Below are 21,982 nucleotides of genomic sequence, written 5' to 3'. Positions count from 1 at the left end.
GTTATGCTGAAAATAAATAAATAAATTTAAAAAAAGAAGAAGAAAGATACCCTATGACCCAGCAACTGTACTACTGGGTATTTACCCCAAAGATACAGATGTAGTGAAAAGAAGGGGCACATGTACCCCAATGTTCATAGCAGCAATGTCCACAATAGTCAAACTGTAGGAGGAGACAAGATGCCCTTCAACAGATGAATGGATAAAGAAGATATGGTTCATATACACAATGGAATATTATTCAGCCTTCAGAAATGATGAATGCCCACCATTTACATCAACATGGATGCAACTGGAGGGGATTATGCTAAGTGAAGTAAGTCAAGCAGAAAAAGACAATTATCATATGGTTTCACTCGTATGTGGAATATAATCAATAGCACAGACCACCATATGGGAAGGAAGGGAAATCCAAAGGGGGAGAAATCAGAGAGGGAGATGAACCATGAGAGACTAGGGACACCAAGAAACAATCTGGGTGTTTCAGAATGAAGGAAGGTGGGAAGAGAGGTAACAGGATGATGGGTATTGAGGAGGGCACATGCTGTGATGAGCACTGGGTGTTATACTTAACAAATGAATCAATGAACGCCACATCAAAAACTAATTATGTTCTGTACATTGGCTAACTGAACATTAAAAAAAAAGAGTTGCTTCAACAAGTATGAAATAATCGATTTAATATTTAAAATTCTTCCTTTCAAATTTTTTTCAATCAGAAGATAAAACAAAAATTTGTCCGGTGCTGATTTGTTCTCAATATTGACTTGTCTATAACAGCCAAAAATATCAAGAATAAAAATGAACCAACAATGTTTATATTTACAAATAAAGTAGCCAGAGAAGAAAGAGGTTATCATGTTATCATTATTCTGCCCACAATCTGATAGAAGGAACAGTGAAGAAATTAGGAAACCAATGTTTCATTTTGCTTAAAAAGGAGATACTGTGATCATTGGCTGTAACACCGATTTTAAGTGTAGTGATTTTTGTTTTAGTGTATAAAACATTTTCAAGCTCAGCTTTTCAGAAAATTATTTAAATAGAAAAAGGTTAACACAAGCAGCTACAACTGACCAAATATTTTATAATGTTACCATGGTATATCCAAAGCCAGTAAAAAGAAGTTTCAAGTTAGGATTCAAGGGAGAGTAGTGGGAAGTGTGAATGGAATTCTGTGGCTATTAAGGATTTTATATTATTAAAGAACTTTACTAAAATGATGATTTAATTTATAAATTTTATAATGGAAATAAATAAAAAATGTTTTAACAATTATTTGATATGTCTTCCCTTTTAGGAAAAGACAAATTTCTCTTTATAAGTCAGGTATTATCTTACAACTAAGTGATTTTGGTAATGACAACAATTTGATATTTCACTTTTAAATTAATCCCAAATGTTGTCCCACTATTTCATAAACTACACAGCTAATGCCTACTGCAGGAAGCAGATATTTGGGGTGAGATCCCTGAAAAATCCCCTTTTTCCTTTGTTGTTATGTATCTCTTGAATGAGATGAATCATAGAAGTTGTCGTTTCTTTTTCTTCCAGTGCTATAAATTGAAAAAAAAATCAGTGTAATTCAATATTCAGTCTTTGTACATTAAGATAGTCCAATGATTTATGAGAATTATGGAGGCTAAAATTACTTTAGAATATTACTCTCTCCCTACTTATAGAATGGTCTTGTGCTGTTCAATATAGCCACTAGACACTTGTGTCTACTCAAATTTAAATTATGTAAAATTAAGTAAAACTAAAAATTTAGTTTCTTAATTGAATTAGCAACATTTCAAGTGTCTTATAGCCATGTGTCACTAGCGGTTACCATACTGAAAAACACAGATATAAAATACAAAAGAGCATTTGGAAATGCGTATGACACAAATACTTGGATAGGGCAATGGGTGGATGATGGAATGGATACAGAGATTCCCCACCTGGATTGCAATATAAATTAAATCTGAAAATATTACTAAAAAGAGGAGAAAAGAGAACATCACCACAAAACTCCTTAAATAATTTGCTAAGGAAGATAATAAAAGAATTATGCTAGGGTTTTTTTCCCCTCTTCTTAAAAGGTGATAAAGGTATTTTCTTAAAATCTAAATTTCTAACCTTTCACTTGAGAGAGCAAAACAGATACCCTCCCTTCTGCTTAATATCTCCTTACTAGGGGGATTGCAATACAATTTCAATTCCACAAATGTATTACATTCCTGATGCAGAATATAACAATGAGAGCAGAACTAGAGGGGAAACTGCGTGTTCACATTGAGTAACTGTTGACTTAGTTTGAAGAAAGCAAAATCTTTTCTATTGCTTGTCATGGTATTTCCCAATTACAAGCTCCTTAAAGAGATCATTAGTAACTGAAGGAAATGTGTGAAGTCCCAAGCAGAACTTTGGAGAAGAAATAAAATCTAAAATTAACAAAAGGCTCTATAATAAAACAATAAACTCAAGATTTGTGCCTTAAAAATCAGAGTCTGCTTTGATTTATCAAATCTCCAGTTTTCCTATTTTTTTAAAATCATTAATTTCTACTCATTTAAAATAACCTTAATTATTTTAAATGATTTTTAACTTAATTTTTATTCATACTTCATTAAAGTTATTCTTCACCACCTTTTAACTTATTACTTCATTAAAAAAAAAACTCACCTTGAACTTGCATGTGAGTTCTGATAAGGGTCAGAGGAAAGGTGGCTATTTGAGCACATGTGTGAGACAATATACTACATCCCGGTAAAATCATTATCCCAGGGTCTACAGACTCTCTTATGTGATGTTCGAGCCAACAGCTGGCAGAGAAGATAGTAGTAAATATCCTTTAACCACTATGCAAGTCTAAATAGAATAAAGTTCCCCGCTCACTCAATTTCAATAAATAAATTTGATTACAGAATTATACTAAGCATAAATTCATAGATGTTATCTCACTTAATCCCTACAGAAACTTGACAAATCCATATTGTCATCTCCACTTTTCAAATTTTATAAATGAGGAACTAATTCAGAGAAACTGAGTTATCAAGTCATAACACTGATAAATAAGAGTCAAGCTTAACCGCTTGATTTTTGTAACTGTTCTCTCTAAAATCTTTATAAGAGATTGTTCCAACTCCATGTACAGAGGAGGTTACCCGCATACTGCCCTATCAGGGACAGGGCACACAGATGTTTTCAAAAAAAAACTATTCAGACAACCTTAGTTTGAGTTCTCATCTTAGTTTGAGATGTTTTGCATCTCTCTGTGTGCTTTTGTTTTCTTTGGTTTTATTTGTTCTATTTGCCTAGTTGATTTGGTTTGTAATGACATTCAAGACCCAAGCAAAATTCTGGAGATTCTCAGAGGGATAAACAGAATAATGTAGAGAAGACTGCATAATCCACTTTAGGTTAATAAAACTACATTTTCTGAACTTTTAAGAGAGATTCATCTTTCCAAATTTGCTTTTCCTTGAATAAAAGTGGCTAGAGGAAATTATTTCAAAATAGTGGGTTAAAAGATCACTAAATGCTTTTAGAACTGTTCATTGATCAAAGGTTACAGCTTTACCATTATATATTGAAACAATTACTATGAAATATATAATGTGATGCTTTTGAAAAAATATATTTCAAAATGTCTTTACTCAGTGCAATTATTAGTCATGCAATGGTAAAAAGAGAAATGTGTAACATCACTGTTACTCTGATAAGAAAGCAAAAGATATTGAACTGAAGAAATAAAAGAATGGAGGGAGCCCAACATAAACAGGAGGAACAAATTTATTTTAATAAGACTACAGAAGCAAGCAAAAAAGAAGAAAAGAAATACCTACTATATTATTCAATTCTTTAAACATCTATAAAAGATATATGCATTTTTAAGTCCTTAAAAAAATGGCTATCTTTCATACGATTGTGATACCACTTGCCAAAAGTTGAGAACCATCATATCAGCATTTGTCTATAAATATTATCAGTAAAGCCTAATTCACACAAAATACCAACCAAAAAGTTATTGTTACAATACTAGACAATTAAGATATAAAATGAACTGCCAAATAAATCCATTCAACTCAACCAGACTTCTTGGTCAGAAACTACTTCATGTAAAGTGACTTACAACTAGATTTTTAGAATGAAGACTGTTATTATGCCACATTTTCAAATCTAACACATAATGTCATATTATGAGAATAAAATCACCTCATAAATAGCAAAATCTATGCCTGTACAAGGTAGAATGCCTAGCAAGTTAGGAATATGACCTTTGAAAAATGTTCTAACACCTTCTTCCTTCAGAAGCTTCTTGCCACAATCAATAATCCCTGAATACTGTCCAGTTTTACTTGGAGCCAGTCTGGTCTTTAGAACCTAAATGTGAAGAATATTATAAAAATATGTTGATCAGATTCACTCAACTCATCTAGCAATACAGAAAACTGCATTATATACAATGTTTAGTAATTATCATAGAAATCAAAAAAGAAAGTAATCTTAAATATAATTTTAGCCTTTCCCTAACTGGCTTTTAACTATAAACAGCTAATGCAGTACAGTTTTAAAAAAATTATTTAAACAGGAAAATGTAATGAATCACTATGGTTTTAATTGATAACATCTGCTCAAACTCATTTAATGTGCTATAAGGCAACATACTGTAAAACAAACTCACTTGAGATAACACTGTTGCCTCAAAATAAAGCAACTACAGCCAAATTCCAACTTAAAAATATATATATATGGTCATGCTAAAGTGAAGAAGCAATATGAAAAATAACATTCTGTATATACTTAAAATATATACTGTGGGAACTATTGTAACAGTGAGGTGGATAAACAATAACCATTTAATATGATTAAACGTGCTCATAAAGTAATAACATAACAGGCACTATGAAGGCAATAGTAGGCTTCAGTAGTCTGTCTGTGATCAACATTCCTGTGCAATTCTCCTGATAGAAACTTACTCCTTGTCCTCTTAATTTCCATTAATCTAATTTAAGGGAGCACTAAAAATACTTGCAAGAAATGGTTCTCTAAAAGAGCCACAACTAAAAAAAAAGCATGAACTTTTCTTGATTGGGCAAACTGTGTATCTTGATGGAGCTGGCTCTGAGTCATCAGTTGGAAGGCTTTGTTTTGAGAACTTCTCTGCACCACCCCATGCTTTGGATAATCTCATTCTCAAAACTCTCTACCCTCCCCAGGGCAGTGTACTCCCTGGCAGGTTTTTTTCCCCACTTACTCCCTAAATTAAGGTCTTCTCAAAGTTTTTCTTTTCAGTATTAAAAAGCGAAACAAAACAAAACAAACAATAGCAACAAACCCTCTACTTTCTTTCTAAGTAATCTCATGACTTTAACTAGCACTTCTTTGCTGATGACACATCAAGACCTGAAACCTCTCAAATCTCGATATCACAGTTGCAACTGCCTGCTGAAAATCATAACGTGGGTATCTGCCAACGACTCAAATTAAATACATACCAACCTGAACTCATCACTCTCTCATAGTCTGGGCTACTTCCACCACTCTTGAATTCTATTAGAGATGTAACTCAGATGTAACTAAACACCCAAGCACACAACCCAGACAGAAATTTGCCTTCTTTTCCCTCTTCCTCCCTCTTCTTCCTTTCTGCGTCAGGCTGTCAGTTCTCAAGATGGCTCTAACGTGAGTCCATTTTCTCTAGTCAGTATTGTACGTTAAGCCTTTACTATCACTTCACACCATCTCTTGTATGTAGTTAGCTCATTTCTCTAGTCTCTCTCACTCTAAAACAACTTTCCCAAGATTATATTTCAGGTTCCAAAGTATTTGATGGCTTATTTTTTTTAAAGAAATTGAAATTATATTTCTTACACTGCGTTCAAGAACCTTTCTGATCTAGCCCCAACCCATTATCCATGGTATTATCCAGTCCAAACTGAAGTATCTGTTCTTTTGCCTCCATTCCTTTGCTTAAGTCATTATTTCCACCTAAAAGGCCTTTTCTCATTATCTCTGAATGTCCAAAATCTAAGCCACACTCATATATTCTATTCACGTCTTTCATGAAGCTCCTAGCTGGCAATAATTTCTCCCCTCTGAATTTGATAGCACTTCATATTGACCTCTCTTCTAGAATTTATATTTTATATTTTGGATCATCATTATTGACATAATGTTTTATCTCCCCATCTAATCTATAAGTTTCATGACCAAAATGCCTGTCTGATTTGTCTTTGCATCTAGAAAAATACCTTAAACTTAGTGTCTGTGCAATACAGATTTGATCTGATTAATGACCAAGTGATTCTATCAATCAAGCATGCAAGCAATGATTTTTTTTTAATCTTCTTGATACATCTACAATACTACCTTGATACCAAATAAACAGACAAAAGGGCCAATTAACACTTGGCATGAGATTTAAATACTGTAGCTATAAAGCTGTTTATTATATAAAATTCTGATCTATTTTCATTTATTTTGAAAGTTATAGTTTGTGGGGGGACCTCAGTGGCTCAGTCAGTTGGGCACCCAATTCTTGATTTTGGCTCAGGTCATGATATCAAGGTTGTGAGATTGAGTTCAGAGTGGAGTCCAGATCAGCGGGGAATGTGCTTCTTCCTTCTCCCTCTCTGTCCTTCCCCTACCCCGCCCCCCACCCTGGCTTGCACGCCCCTCACTCTCTCTCAAATAAATTTTTTAAAACATCTTTTTATAGATTTTATTTATTTATTTCACAGACAGAGATCACAAGTAGGCAGAGAGGCAGGCAGAGAGAGAAGGAAGCAGGCTCCCAGCTAAGCAGAAAGCCTGATGTGGGGATCGACCCTGGGACCCTGAGTGTCTATGCAATACAGATTTGCATGACCTGAGCCGAAGGCAGAGGCTTTAATCCACTGAGCCACCCAGGCACCCCTCAATAAATATTTTTTAAAAGTTATACTTTGAACTGGATGTATTACTTTACTTAAAATTTTATAATAATACATACCTCCATGGGGTAAATACATGTCTGCGCAGTTGCACCAGCCAATGAGCCAGATATAAATCTCTCAATAATTTCTACTTTAGCACCATCAAAACTAAGCCAATTCTTATACTGTATAAATAAAAGTATTGAAATGTATAATATTGCTGAAATAGAATACATATTTTTTCTAAGTTTATAACATTAATTAGTAGTATAAAATTATTTGAAAAAGTATTCCAGAAACCTGACATTAGCATCTAGAGGAATACTTGATTTTAATTTTTATGCCATTAGTTGTCTGAGATAATAAGTGAGACTTCTCTATTCGGCCTCCTTTTCCCCTTATTTTTTACCCACAGAATGAGTTAACAACATTAAATCACTTAAGCATACTCATGAATATGCTATTTCGTAGAGAGCATGCAAATGACAAAAAAGGAGTCAGGGACTGTATCTGTTATCTCTTTTTCACTCCAGGTCTTACATATGCAGGGTACTTAATATTTGGTTACAGGTTAATCAAGAATAGTAACAATGTGAGAAGCTCTTTCCCTTACAAGGAACAAGGGATTACTCTTGTTAGCTTAAGTAGCAGGGAGGTTATTGCAATAACACATGTAGAAATAAGGAAAACAAATATCAGCACAGAGGTCAGGCTTCATAGGAACTAAAGTAAGTCAAGTTTCATGGAGACTGAAGCTGGGAACTCATTTAGGATCCAAGACAGCCTTAGCAAACTGATTCTCTTGTTTTCCTGTTTGCCTTTTCTAGAGGCCTATCATCAATATAATTCAGCTATTCTCTATGAACTAACTCTAGCTCTCAAATCAGTGCCTCTCCATGAAAAAGTATGATTGAAGGGTGCCTGGGTGGCTCAGTGGGTTAAGCCTCTGCCTTCGGCTCAGGTCATGATCTCAGGGTCCTGGGATCAGGCCCCACATCAAGCTCTCTGCATGGTGGGGAGCCTGCTTCCTCCTCTCTCTCTGCCTGCCGCTCTGCCTGCTTGTGATCTTTCTGTGTTGAATAAATAAATAAAAATCTTAAAAAAAAGTGTGATTGATTCAGTTAATATGAGAGACTGCTATATGTTCCCTGTACCCGATATCTTCTTCCTTTTAGTAACAGAGTTGACACAGCTGCAAACTACATTTCCTGCCCTTTCTTGGAGCTAGGTTGTGTGGCTAAGTGACTAATTTTGGCCAGTGAGATATGAAAGGAAGTTGAGTATGCAAATTTTGACATCTCTTTAAAGACGCCTGCCCCAGACTCATCTTTCTTCCACCATATACCATGTTGACTTCAATCAAAAGAATGGCAAAGATGGAAGCAACCTCGGAAGCAATATATTGAAGATGGCAGAGCTGTACCACTAACTCTAGACCACTGGCCTTTATCTCATTTAAGCTACTGTACTTTGGAATCTGTTTGTTTTAACAGCTTAGAATGAACCCAAACAGGAACAGGAATTTGTTACTAGATACAGGGTACTACCATTAACTTAAACCTAAAATATGTGACACTGGCTTTATTGTTAGGACACAGATACTGCAGTCTGAGAAGATGATGATCTTTCTAATGCTTTGTGGAAATGCTTGATAAAACTGCCTGCTGTGATAATTTGGAAAGTAGATTGTGTGCTTTTTGAGCCTGAAGTGCTAGGAAAACTGACTGTAAACCTCAGAATGTTGGTCAGTGTTGCCCACTCCTCGCTGCTTTTAGCAAGATCTATTAACACATGACCTAATGCATCTCTCTACTTCTCAGCCATAGGGCCTTCTCCAAAGCCAATTTGCAAGTAGAAATGGAAGGAAATGGAGCTCTGCTAAGGAAGTTTTCTTAGGCTGGCTCAGTAGTCAAGAATGGTGGGCTTCCAAGTAGGAAAAGCCACCTGCTCTGTACCCCAACAGAAGGAAATTAGATGTCCAAGAGCTTGCCTAGCTGACAAAGTCAGGTGTTGCCATCCAATTCCAGCCTATTGTTTTAGTTGACACCAATGTAGCCCGCTATAAAAATGAGAAAGAGGATGAATGACTAAGCACAGGAACTGGAAAATAAAACATCAGAGAAGAGATTTTTAGATATGGCTACTCCACGTGATGTTGACTGGAAACAAACAGAGAAGTGGTATAGGAAGTTTTTGAAAGAATGGTATGCTAGAAAATCCATAAGCAAAGCCCATAAAACCCTATGTTCCATTGATCTCCAAAGCAACTCTCGGGCCCCAAACCTAAGCAGGCTTTTGCTAGCCATGGCAGACCCTTCCAGAGCCCCACATCAAATCTGGACAGTTCTGTGCAGACTCACAGACTCACTTCACTGACAGAAACCTATCAAAAGAAAAATCCTCTCATCTCTCTGCTTTTCTGACTCAGGGCCTTCTCTGAAACTGGGGGAGCCTGTCCAGCCCAGAAGTCTGGGGAAGTTAAACTCCTAAGAGCAATCTTCATACAATATGGGACAGAAACTGGCAGATAAATGGCCCAGCTCTCTTCCTTCAGATAGATAATTCTGGGAATAATTCTGTACACATCCTAGAAGTTCCTTAAAGAATCAAGCCCCGGGGCGCCTGGGTGGCTCAGTGGGTTAAGCCGCTGCCTTCGGCTCAGGTCATGATCTCGGGGTCCTGGGATCGAGTCCCGCATCGGGCTCTCTGCTCTGCAGGGAGCCTGCTTCCTCCTCTCCCTCTCTCTGCCTGTCTGCCTGCTTATGATCTCTGTCTGTCAAATAAATAAATAAAATCTTTAAAAAAAAAAAAAAGAATCAAGCCCCTACTGCGTATAACTGAAACCTCACGTATGTACCCTTGTATTGGCTTTTCTTCCTTCTGTGTCTCACCGCCCCTGCTTCCTTATTCCTGCTTCTTCACGAATAAACTAGCTGTATCCAGACTTTTTATGGGAGGGGGAATCCAAACTAAAGTAATTGGTATCACTTCAAAAGTGGTCCCATGTACCAATTAACAGCCAGAGATTGTCAGAGTGGCTCAAAAAACAACACCCAACTTATATGTTATATATAAGAAATCCACTTTAGAGATTAAGACACTTATAGGTTAAATGTAAATGAATAGGGAAAAATATACCATGTTGACTTCAATCAAAAGAAAGTGTAAGTAGCTATATTAACTTTAGACAGAGCAGACTTTAAACCAAGGAAAGTTATCTAGGCTAAAGAAGGCATTACATACTGATAAGGGGCTTAATTATCTAAGGAGATATAACAATCTTTAGCATATACGTTCCTTGCAACAGACCCTAAAACTACATGAGGTCAGAACTGATAGAAGTACAAAGAGACATAGATGAATCCAGGGGCACATGGGTGACTTAGTGGTTAAGTGTCCACCTTCGGCTCAGGTCATGAACCAAGAGTCCCAGGATCAAGAGCTGCAAATGGGCTCCCTGCTCAGCAGGGAATCTGCTTCTCCCTCTGACCCTTATCCCATTTGTGCTTTCTCTCTTTCACTCTCTCTCTCAAATAAATAAAAAAATTTTTTTTTAAAGAAACAGATGAATCCACCATCATAGCTGGAGATTTCAGCATCCTCTATTAGAAATGGACAGCTCCAGAAAAAAAAAAATCAGTAATGACATAGCTGCACTTGACATCACCACCAGTCGACTGTATGTAACTGAGTCCATAGATGATTTCATCCAACAATAGCAGAGTACACATTTTTCTCAAGCTCACATGGAACTTTCACCAAGAAAGACAGTATTCTGGGCCATAACACCCACCTTAACAAATTTAAAAGAATGGAAAGCATACAATGGCTGCTCTGAGACCATAGTGGAACAAAATTAGAAATCAGTAAAAGAAAGATAATCTTTTAAAAATACCAAAATATGTGGAGGTTTAAAAGCACACTTCTAAATAACACACAGGTCAAAGAAGAAATCTCAAGAAAAGTTTAAAAATATTTTGAACTACATGAAAATGAAGACATAATTTATCAAAGGAGTGGAAAGTAGTACTTAGACAGAAATATATAGCATTGAATATGTATATTTTAAAAAAGAGAAATATTTATAAATAGTAATCACTTTTTACCTCAGAAAACTAGAAAAAGAACAAATTAAATCCAGAATAATAATAAGAAAAAATATAAAAAGAATTAGAACAGAAATTAATGAAATTGTAAATAGGAAATCAACAGAGAAAATCAACAAAATGAAAATCAACAAAATGAAAAGTGTTCTTACAGAGTAGGTCTGCTGATGTTGTTAGAACTGGATCACTCACCAGCCACTTGACAACAATTGGCTCTTAGTTGGCAAATGGAATAATGATAATCTGTGGTATGCTGTGGCATTACAATTACTAAAATTCATAGCCCTCGTGGCTTGGGATAGTGTACTGGTAGACAGAAAAGTATTATATTATTCAGTTGCCCTAATACTTGAATAGCATGGGGACAGTTATAAAGATTGTGGGAGTTGGCTGATTCTAATTCACTATCTTAGAAACTTTGAAGGAAGAAAATGTCAAGGTTATAAGTCATCTAACTTTCACCATTAAGCACATTATGAACACTGTGAGGTCTTCATAGCAGCACTGAGAGATCCTCATAGAGTGCTAAAAATCAGGCCCAGGATATAAATGTAAAGGTAACAGAGTTATGAAGGAAACAATATAGAACCTCAAAAGGTCTCCTATGCTAACGTGAGGACCCTCACTGGGAAGGAACAGGATCCTGACACATGGGATGGGAACATGTGGGTGCATATGCCTAAGAAATTTGAGCTCCCAAATTCACCAGCACCTTCCAGTTTGGCAAAAAGTTGTACCCTTCCCACTGCTAGAGCAGAGCAGCTTCTCTTTGTACGCAGGCCATGCATGTAAAGGCCTCAAAGAGGCAGATGCCTATCAAAAGGATGTTTGCTCTTCTCACAATCAGTCCCACTGCCCCCCCCCCCACTGCCTTCTAGCCAACAGTTTATGTAGAGTTAATTCTCAGATAGCCCAAGGACTTGGTTATTATGGACTGGAAGAAACCAGAGGAGGAGTGTGACAGTGGGTCACAAGAGTACTAATGGTGGGGATCTGAGGGATAGAATATAATGCTGGATAGGGAAGAGTTTATTGATGTGGAGCACTCTCCCATGGCACAGGACTCCTGAAATCTATCCTAATATGGTGCTGGAACTGATTTTTAAAGCTTAGACATAGCTCTGGCTGATAGTAAGTAAGGTGATGATGCTGAAGTCTTGGCAGATTGTGGAGGAAAGAATAGGTAGACTCAGGAAGGTGGAAATATTACAGTGGAGTTTATCATGAGACTGGAGAACCTACTAGTAGATTATGTTTCTAAGAGAAGAAGGGAGTCCTTTTTGAAAGACCCAAAGATGACTGTTCTTAAGGTCTATAGAAGTGGACATGAAACTCTTGAGATATCACAGATATCTCTGATGAATCTGCACAAAGTAAAATGAAAACCTTTGGGAAAATATTCACCATTCTTGATGACATTAAGAACATTCATGATTCATGAGAAGAGGCCAAAATTAACAGGAGTGTAAAAGAAGGGGTTCTAGACTTCAGTGGAGACATTTGCTGCAGGTATCGTAGAAACAGTAAGAGAACTAGAATTAGAAGTGGAGTGTGAAAATGGGACTGGATTGCTACAATCTCATAATAAAACTTCCAAGGATAAAGAGCTTCTTTTGATAGATGAGCAAAAAAGGTGGTTTCTAGAGATAGAATTTAATTCTGGTGAAGATGCTGTGAAGATTGTTGAAATGACAATGAAGGATTTAGACTTAGTATCAACACTTAGTTGATACAGGAACAGCAGGGTTTGAGAGAACTGACTCCAATTTCGAAAAAAGTTTTACTGTGGGTAAAGTGCTAGCAAACAGCGTCACATGCTACAGATAAATTGTTTGTGAAAGAAGAGTTAATCAATCAGGCAAACTTCACTGCTGTCTTATTTCAAGAAATTGCCACAGCCACTCCAGCTTTCAGCAATGGCCACCCTGCTTAGTCAGCAGTCCTCAATATCCAGACAAGTCTCTCCACCAAGAAAGAGATTACAACTCACTGAAAGCTCAGATGATGCTTAACATTCTTCAGCAATAAAGCTCTTTTAATTAGAGTATATAAAGTTTTTTTTAGACCTAACGCTATCACACACTGACTAGACTACAGTATAGTGTAAACATAACTTCTATATGCACTGGGAAACTAAAAATTCATTTGACTCACTTTATTGCGCTGGTCTAGAACCAAACCCACAATATCTTCATGGTATGCCTGTACTTACAGTGATATCTATTGCTGTGCACATTCTTCTTTTCTCTCTCATTGAAGTCTAAATTTTTAAAAATTAAATACAAAATCTTAGAAAAATATATATAATCTGATCTTTATCATAAAATTCCATAGGTGATAACATTTTACCTGTTCATAGGCTCCAATCTCGAGAGCTGTCTCACGTATAATTTTAAAAATATTGGGATGCCTGGGTGGCTCAGTTGGTTAAGCAGCTGCCTTCGGTTTAGGTCATGATCCCGGCATCCTGGGATTGAGTCCCACATCGGGCTTCTTGCTCCGCGGGAAACCTGCTTCTCTCTCTGCCTCTGCCTGCCATTCTGTCTGCCTGTGCTTGCTCTCTCGCCCTCTCTCTCTGATAAATAAATTTAAAAAAATCTTAAAAAAAATATTTACACCATTTCCCTGCCAAAGAGAAAGAATTCCTCCTTCTTTCAACATCTGTTCAAACCCATCAATCAATCTCATTCTCCTGGACTTTAAACCATGAACCTAGAAAGGTACAGGAAATTTATTTTTAAATTTATTTTGCTGGTAATATAGCATTGATGTTATTATTGCCAATAAAATAATAATACATAAATGTAGAAATCTATGAACACACCATTTTTATTGAACTTTAGAGACATATATAATTGATATATTAATTTCTTCTTGTCCCCAAATATATACATTAATCTCATACATCAAAGAGGGCAACTTCAAGGGAACAGGAATGATTTAATTACCAGAGAATTTTTGCATAAACAAAATGTGTTGTTGCTGCTAAAATATTACAAGATTATTAAAGAGAACACTAAACCATGTACTGAAAAAGGAATGGATGAAAATATATCAAACTTTCAATAGCAGATACTTCTGGGTAGCAAGGTGTTAGGAGTTGAATTGTGCCCCCACCAAAATTTATATGTTGAAGACTTAATGTGTCAGAATGTGACCATATTTGAAGACAGGATCTTTACAGAGATAATCAAGTTAGAGTAAGGACTTAAAGTGGGCCCTAAAAACTACTATGATTAATATCGTTAAAAAAGGGGAAATTTGGGCACAGAGACATATGAGGAAGGAAGACAACATGAAGAGACACAGAGAAAAGACAGCCATCTACAAGCCAAGGAGAGACCTGGAACAGATCCTTTCCTCATCACCCTCAGAAGGAACCAACTGTGCAGACACCTTGATCTCAGACTTCCAGACTTCCAAACTGTGAGGCAATAAACTTCTGTTGTATAAACCAGTTTACGATATTCTGTTACAGCAACCCTCATGAACTAATACACAAGAATTACAGGCCACTTTATTGTCTTCCATTCCACTTTTCAGTATCTTCCCATTTTTCTAATGTATTATTTTTATAATGAGAATATGTTCTTTTTAAGAAAGCAAAAATTAGAACATTAATAAAATACCACCCTGCCTACACTGAAACAGAATAATAGGAGAGCAAGGTGAAATGGGCATTCTCATCTGTGGGAAGAAAAAGTCTGGAAAGGAATGTAACATTATACACACATGCACACACATACACACAGGCTTAAAAATGTTTTTATCATTACTTAACTTTTAGGAAGTCTTTCTAAATAAATAATCCTAAATATGAAAACTCATAAACAATAATGTTCATCATTATGAACTATTATGAATTATGATTTTAAAAGAGTTTTAAAAACCACCTATATGTCTAATAGGAAAAAATAATCTAAAAAATTAATAACCACTTGAAATAATATAGTCATTAAAACCTGTATTTGAAGAACACACAAATATTTGAAATATTTGAATAGTATTTGAAATACCATGCAAACATGCTCATGCTATACTGTTAATCACAGAAACAAAAAACAATATACAAATTATTCATAAAATGAGCACTGCCACTTGAGTATGGGGCATTCCTGCTATAGATACAGGAGATCTGGAGAAAGCAAACCCAAATCTGTTCAGGGGTGCTCTGTGGCTGCAGACCTGAGTGCTCACAACTTGGTAAGTGTAAAAAAAGCAGAAGGATATTCCTTGGCTGATTCTATTGTGCCTCATCACCTGTTGCCCACAAGAGCTAGCAGGATCTGCAAACTTTTCAATCTCTCTGCAGAAGATGATGCCCACCAATACAGTGTCAGAAAGCCTGTTAACAAAGAGGGCGAAACACCCAGGACCCAAGTGCCCGGCATTCAGCATCTCATTGCTCCACATACCTTGCAACACAAACAATGCCTATGAAGAAAAAGCATACTAAGAAAAATAATAAAGAGTACACAGAACATGCTGAACTTTTAGTTAAGAGAAGGAAGGAAGCCAAAGGAGAACATCAGATTGTCAAGAGATGGAGACTATCACCTCTGAGAGCTCCTACTTCTACATTTGAGTCTGTCAAAAGTAAGATTTTCTAAAAGTAACAAATAAATAAGATCAGAAAACAACCAAAAAACCTATTAATAATCCATTACCAAATGTCACCAATGTTACAAAAAAAACCCAAAAGACAATTACACACCCCAGTATGCAAGTTTAATTACAAATTTAAACTCACTAGATTGTGAATTATTAATTTTTGTATCCTTGTGAAGAAAGTATTCAGCAAATACTAAATTTTAATTATGAAAGTTAACAGATTAAACTATGCACTATTTAAACTACTATTGACAATCCATTATTTGGTAAAATAAAGATAATAAGACAACATGACCTCTAGTGAGGAATCAGTCAATAACACACTCTAAATAACTTATTTGCCAATTCTTAGAAATATGCTTAATACTTGAGTAGAATAGGGGCACCTGGGTGGCTCAGTGGGTTAGGCCGCTGCCTTCGGCTCAGGTCATGATCTCAGGGTCCTGGGATCGAGTCCCGCATCAGGCTCTCTGCTCAGCAGGGAGCCTGCTTCCCTCTCTCTCTCTCTGCCTGCCTCTCCGACTACTTGGGATTTCTCTCTGTCAAATAAATAAATAAAATCTTAAAAAAAAAATACTTGAGTAGAACAATAGAACCACGCTATTATGTAAGTGCCAGAGTCTAGAGATAATCAATAAATAAGACTAATGGTGTCTTATCACTTCTTTGATATTTTTAGTTATATTTCTGAAAAAACTTCTAATAGAGTGTTCTATTATTATTATTTTAAATAAAAATAATTTAAATAGCATGGAAGCATCTTTAAGAAAATTAAAAAATCTTTTAATATTGAAAATAAGAAAATTGGCATTTTCAGAAGAATGTGAAATTTTAATGAGAAATAGTATGAAATGTGCCAAAACATTTCTTTCTGAAAACTGTCAAGGGTTTTTCAAGTGACTTTAATGCTTAAGGGTCAAGTGTGCAAACTGCCTGCATCATGACCTTCAAGCGGTCAAAGGGGGACATGCATGTCCTCGCAGCAGCGCCAGCTATGCCTCCTGCCACCAAATGCCTCCACCCATCTCCAGAAATCTTTTCTTCTTCAGTAAATTCATCTGGAATAGGTATACTCTCCCCTATGTCAATTATCTGATAAATATGTAAAAATGAATTAAATAATAAAGTACACATGCTTGATAAATTAAAAGGATAACTTTTTTTTAAAAAGGATACTTTTTCCCAAAGACCAAAAACCCAAAAGTTCTTTTCCATATCTCACCTCCTATTAGCAAATACTGACAATTTTCTCAGCACTTGTACTAGACCAAATGATTTTTAATAATACATTCACATATAGATTTAAAATCTGTAAAAATCAATTCCTTTTAAATCAGAGTCATTAATTTTAAACTCTCAAGCTATTTAGATTAATCTCTTCCATGAAAAATGTAAACACTCAATGCAGGGATAATGTCCTAGTCACACACCACAACGCCTGACACACAATGCTTAATTAAGTTTCTCTGCTTTATTCCAAAATCTCTCGAATTCCACTAGGTACTTACCTAACCTGTCAGAATTCAAGAGTAGTATTTTATACTCTCATACTTCTTTCTCTATTATTTACATTGACTCTTTTCTCAAATGACGATTTTCTTTTTAAAACTCTGAACTCTAACAAGTTTAGCATTTCACTTTATTTTCAGTCATCATACTTGCTTTTGCTAAAAATAGCCATTTCTGCCAAATGTTGAGGCAATGTGACTCACTGAGAAGAGTGTCACACTAGACACAGGGGATCCAGGTTCCATTACTTGTCAATCACGGCAGACAAGTAACTTCTCTTCTTAGTTTTCCCACCTTCAATTATGCATTCATTGAATGCCCCCTTTCCAAGGACCATTCCATCTCAGAACATTGTACTTCTCCTTGGCTCTACCAAGGACCTTTCTCCTTGGCTCTTTCCATAGATTCCTCTCCAATACTTGGCAAAACTTTATTAGTTCATTTCTATCTGTTGCTTGCTTCCTTCTTTAGAAAATAAGCCTGATAAGAGCAGCAACCTGGTCTTTTTTATGCACTGTTATAAATTGCACTTTGGTCAGTGAAGATAAGTGTGCTCAAAAAATATTTGTTGCATTGGGGGTCTGGGCGGCTCAGTGGGTTAAGCCTCTGCCTTCAGCTCAGGTTATGATCTCAGGGTCCTGGGATGGAGTCTCGCATTGGGCTCTCTCCTCAATGGGGAGCCTGATTTCCTCCCCTCTCTCTGCCTGCTCCTCTGCCTACTTGTGGTCTCTGTTTGTCAAATAAACACATAAAAATCTTTTAAAAATTTTTGTTGAATTAATAAATTAATACATCAGGTGCTGGGTTGTGTATTCATAATATGGCACAGGAAGCAAGTTTCTCCCCTCTGGGAGCTTACAGTATAATACAAAATATAGGAAAGGAAACAAGCAATTATAATACAGAGGAATAAGTACAATAACAAGGGTAGCAGAAAAAGTATTTTAAGAACATAGTACAGAGGGGCACCTGGCTGGCTCAGTGGGTTGGGCCTCTGCCTTCAGCTCAGGTCATGATCCCAGGGTACTGGGATCGAGCCCTGCATCAGGCTCTCTGCTCAGCGGGGAGCCTGCTTCCTCCTCTCTCTCTGCCTGCCTCTCTGCCTACTTGTGATCTCTCTGTCCAATAAATAAATAAAAATCTTAAAAAAAAAAGACCATAGTACAGAGACATTTAATAGACTGTAGGATTTTGTTTTGTTTTGTTTTTGTTGGGGGAAGACAAGTGTAACTGTCAGGGAACACTTTTCACATAAAGTAAATTAGAAGTAGCAAAGCAATATGAATCCAGGTATTCTAACCTCAAAGGTTACCTTCTTGTCCATCACAGTGTACTAACTCCCTACAGAAGTAAGGATTAACCAAGGGAACATTCTTTTTTTTTTTAATTATGTTTTTTTTTTAAAGATTTTTATTTATTTATTTGACAGAGAGAAATCACAAGTAGATGGAGAGGCAGGCAGAGAGAGAGAGAGAGGGAAGCAGACTCCCTGCTGAGCAGAGAGCCCGATGCGGGACTCCATCCCAGGACCCTGAGATCATGACCTGAGCCGAAGGCAGCGGCTTAACCCACTGAGCCACCCAGGCGCCCCTTTAATTATGTTTTATTAGTCATCATTAGTTTTTGATGTAGTGTTCCATGGTTTTTTATTTGCAGAGTGCTCTGGGCAAAAAAAATAATAATTTGTTTGAAGACATTAGATATTTTAAAAACTTTAAGGCTAAGGTCGCCTGGGTTCTCAGTGGGTTAAAGCCTCTGTCTTCAGCTCAGGTCATGATCCCAGGGTCCTGGGATCGAGCTCCATGTCGGGCTCTCTGTTCAGCAGGGAGCCTGCTTCCTCCTCTCTCTTTCTCTCTGCCTACTTGCGATCTCTGTCTGTCAAATAAATAAATAAAAATCTGAAACAAACAAACAAACAAAAAAACTTTAAGGCTATATATAGGGATGGATGGAGGATAAAGGAAAGTTCAAGACCTTGGAATAATGTTGGCATTTCTGACATGGGTAATTAGGAAGATGATGATGCCATTCATTGAAGTGGTAAAAGAATATCTAGGGGACAAACAATGTGGTATGTGTTTGAGGTGTCCCAACTGATATCCAATAAATGCTTGCACATGCAGAAGGAAGGTGTGCTCTAGAGACATAAGATTTGGGGAAATCAATTAGCCTAAATCTGGTTGTTCAATGTGGAAAAATAAATAGGATTGTCTAGGAAAAAAATACATACAGATTGAGAGGCCAAAAAAGTTGAAAATACAACACAGAAGAAAACAAATATATAAGAGACAGAATGAAAAAGAAGACTCTCAAGGGAGACAGAAAAGTAATGACAGAAAGGGGGGAAGAAAACCAGGAGAATGCAGTGTCAAGGAAGCCAGCTAAAGAGAACACATAAAAAGAGAGTGGTGAGATCTAGAATATATCCACTGAACTAACAGTAGGGAGACTGGCTTAGTAAAAGAATTTCTACAAAGTGGTGAAAGCAAAGCCAATTAGTTGAGAAGTGAATAGGAAGTGTAGCCATGAAGAGAGAAAAAGGATAAGGTAGTTAGAGGGGACTTTAGTAGGATTACATTTTTTTTAAAAAAATGGTACTGGCTTAATTATGTTAAATGTTATATTTAAATGCAGGATCCTTAAATACAAAAAATAAAGGAGATAATGAAGAGAATAAGGCCCCTGAACGGGTCAAAGAGGAAATATAAAGGGAAATTAAAAAATATATATATCTTGAGAGAAATGGAAACACAACATATCAAAACTTAGAGCATGCAGCAGAAGTTCTTAGAGGAAAGTTCATAGTGATACAGGCCTACCTCAAGAAACAAGAAAAACCTCAATCTAAATTTAAACCATAAGAAACCAGATTATGCTAACTGAAATAAATTAGTGAGAAAAAGAGAAATAATGTATGATTTCATGCAAATGTGAAACTTAAGAAACAAAACAGATGAACATAGGGGAAGGGAAGGAAAAATAAAATAAGATGAAAATAGGGAGGCAGACTCTTATTCTAGAAAACAAACTAAGGGTCACTGGAGGCGGGGGTGGGGTAATTGGGTGATGGGCATTAAGAACAGCACTTGATATAATAAGTACTGGGTGTTATATGCACCTGATGAGTCATTAAATTCTACCCCTGAAACTAATAAAAAAAATAATACCTTAAGGTTCTAGAAAAAGAAAACCTAAGACCAAAGTTAGTAGAAGGAAGGAAAATAATAAAGATCAGAGCAGAAGTAAGTGAAATGGAGACCAGAAACAAAAGCAAACAAACAAACAAACAAAAAAACAAATGATCACCAAAACTAAGAGCTGTTTTATTTTAAAGATAAACAAAATTAGCAAATGTTTAGCTAGATTAACTAAAAAGAAAGAGAAGACTCAAATAAAAGCAGAAACAAAAAAGGAGACATTACAACTGATACTACAAAACTATAATGGTTAAGACACTATTCTGAACAATTATACACCAATAAGTTGCAGTAATACCAGCATTACCCTGATACAAAAGTCAGACAAGGACACTACAAGAAAACTATGAACCAGTTGTCCTAATGAACATAAATGCAAAAATCTTCCCCCAAATATTAGCAAATAGAATTCAATGGCACATTAAAAGGATCACGATAAATGGGATTTATCCCTGGGATGCAAAGATGGTTCAACATTCACAAATCAAAAAATGTGATGTATCACATTAATAGAATTAAGAATAAAAATCATATGATCATATCAATAGAGGCAGAAGAAGCATTTGACAAAATTCAATATCCTTTCAAAATTAAAACCATCAAAAAATTGAGTATAGGATGAGTATAACTCAACATATTAAAGGTCATATATGACAAGCCCATGGCTAACATAATACTCAATGGTTAAAGGTTGGAAACCTTTCCTTAAAGATCAGGAACTCACAATGACCATTCTTCTAACCAAGCCTATACAACATAATACTGAAAGTTTTAGCCTCAATAATTGAGAAAGAAAGATAAATAAAATCCGCCTGTGTGGATTAGTTGGTTAAGCCTCTGATACCTGACTTCAGTTGAGCTCATGATCTCAGGGTCATTAGATCAAGCCCCATGTCAGGCTCCATATATCAAGTGTGGATACTGCTTAAGATTCTCTCCTTCTCCCTCTGCCTCTCTCTGCTCTCTCTTTCTCTCAGAAAAAAAAAAAAAATCTTTCTCTCTGCCCCTCCCCCTGACCCCATGCACTCTTTCACTCTCTCTCAAAAACAAACAAAAAGGCATCCAAATCAATCTAAATCAGTATAAAAGAAGTAAAAGTAAAAGTAAAAGAAGTAAAAGTAAAAGAAGTATAAAAGAAGTAAAAGTAAAAGCTTTTTACAAATGGCATGATTTTATATATAGGAAATCTAAAGACTCCACCAAAAAACCCCCCAAAAACCTGTTAGAACTAGTTAGTGGAATCAGTAAAATTGCAAGATACAAAATCAACATATAAAAATTAGTTGCATTTCTATACACTAAGAACAAAATACCTGTAAAATAAATATAAAAAACAATCTAATTTAGAATAGCATCAAAAACAATAAAACAGGATAAATTTAACCAAGGAGGTAAGAGACTTACACAACAAATACTAAATAACATTGATGAAAGAAATTGAATATGACACAAATAAATGGAAAGATCATGCTTGTGTATTGGAAGAATTAATATTGTTAAATGTCCACATACCCAAAGCCATCTATAGATTATATCTATAGATATAGCAAGCTGTATCAAAATTTTCAACAGCTATTTTTACAAAAATCGAAAAAAAAATCCTAAAATGCATATGGAAACACAAACCTCAAATAACAATAGTAATCCTGAGAGAGAA

The 21,982-nt window shown here is 35.9% G+C and overlaps 1 protein-coding gene across 1 annotated transcript in view; it reads right to left on the bottom strand.

The window, feature by feature from the left end:
- Positions 1-1,437: 1,437 nt before the first annotated feature.
- Positions 1,438-21,982, bottom strand: part of LOC101689910 (calcium-binding mitochondrial carrier protein SCaMC-1-like) — a 132,095-nt gene continuing 111,550 nt past the window's right edge. The window contains exons 7-13 of the mRNA XM_045081988.1: positions 16,553-16,711; positions 13,623-13,720; positions 13,358-13,412; positions 6,980-7,087; positions 4,194-4,368; positions 2,668-2,811; positions 1,438-1,556 (exon numbers count right to left, since the gene is read on the bottom strand). Coding sequence (XP_044937923.1) covers positions 1,438-1,556; positions 2,668-2,811; positions 4,194-4,368; positions 6,980-7,087; positions 13,358-13,412; positions 13,623-13,720; positions 16,553-16,711 — 858 coding nt within the window. The remainder of the gene's footprint in view (positions 1,557-2,667; positions 2,812-4,193; positions 4,369-6,979; positions 7,088-13,357; positions 13,413-13,622; positions 13,721-16,552; positions 16,712-21,982) is intronic.

The sequence above is a fragment of the Mustela putorius genome, unplaced genomic scaffold (genome assembly GCF_011764305.1).
Source record: "Mustela putorius furo isolate JIRA1106 unplaced genomic scaffold, ASM1176430v1.1 tig00000585_pilon_pilon_pilon, whole genome shotgun sequence".
NCBI classification, from domain to species: Eukaryota; Metazoa; Chordata; class Mammalia; order Carnivora; family Mustelidae; genus Mustela; species Mustela putorius.
The sequence above is the reverse complement of the archived record's forward strand: the minus strand, read 5'-3'. Positions and strand labels throughout refer to the sequence as shown.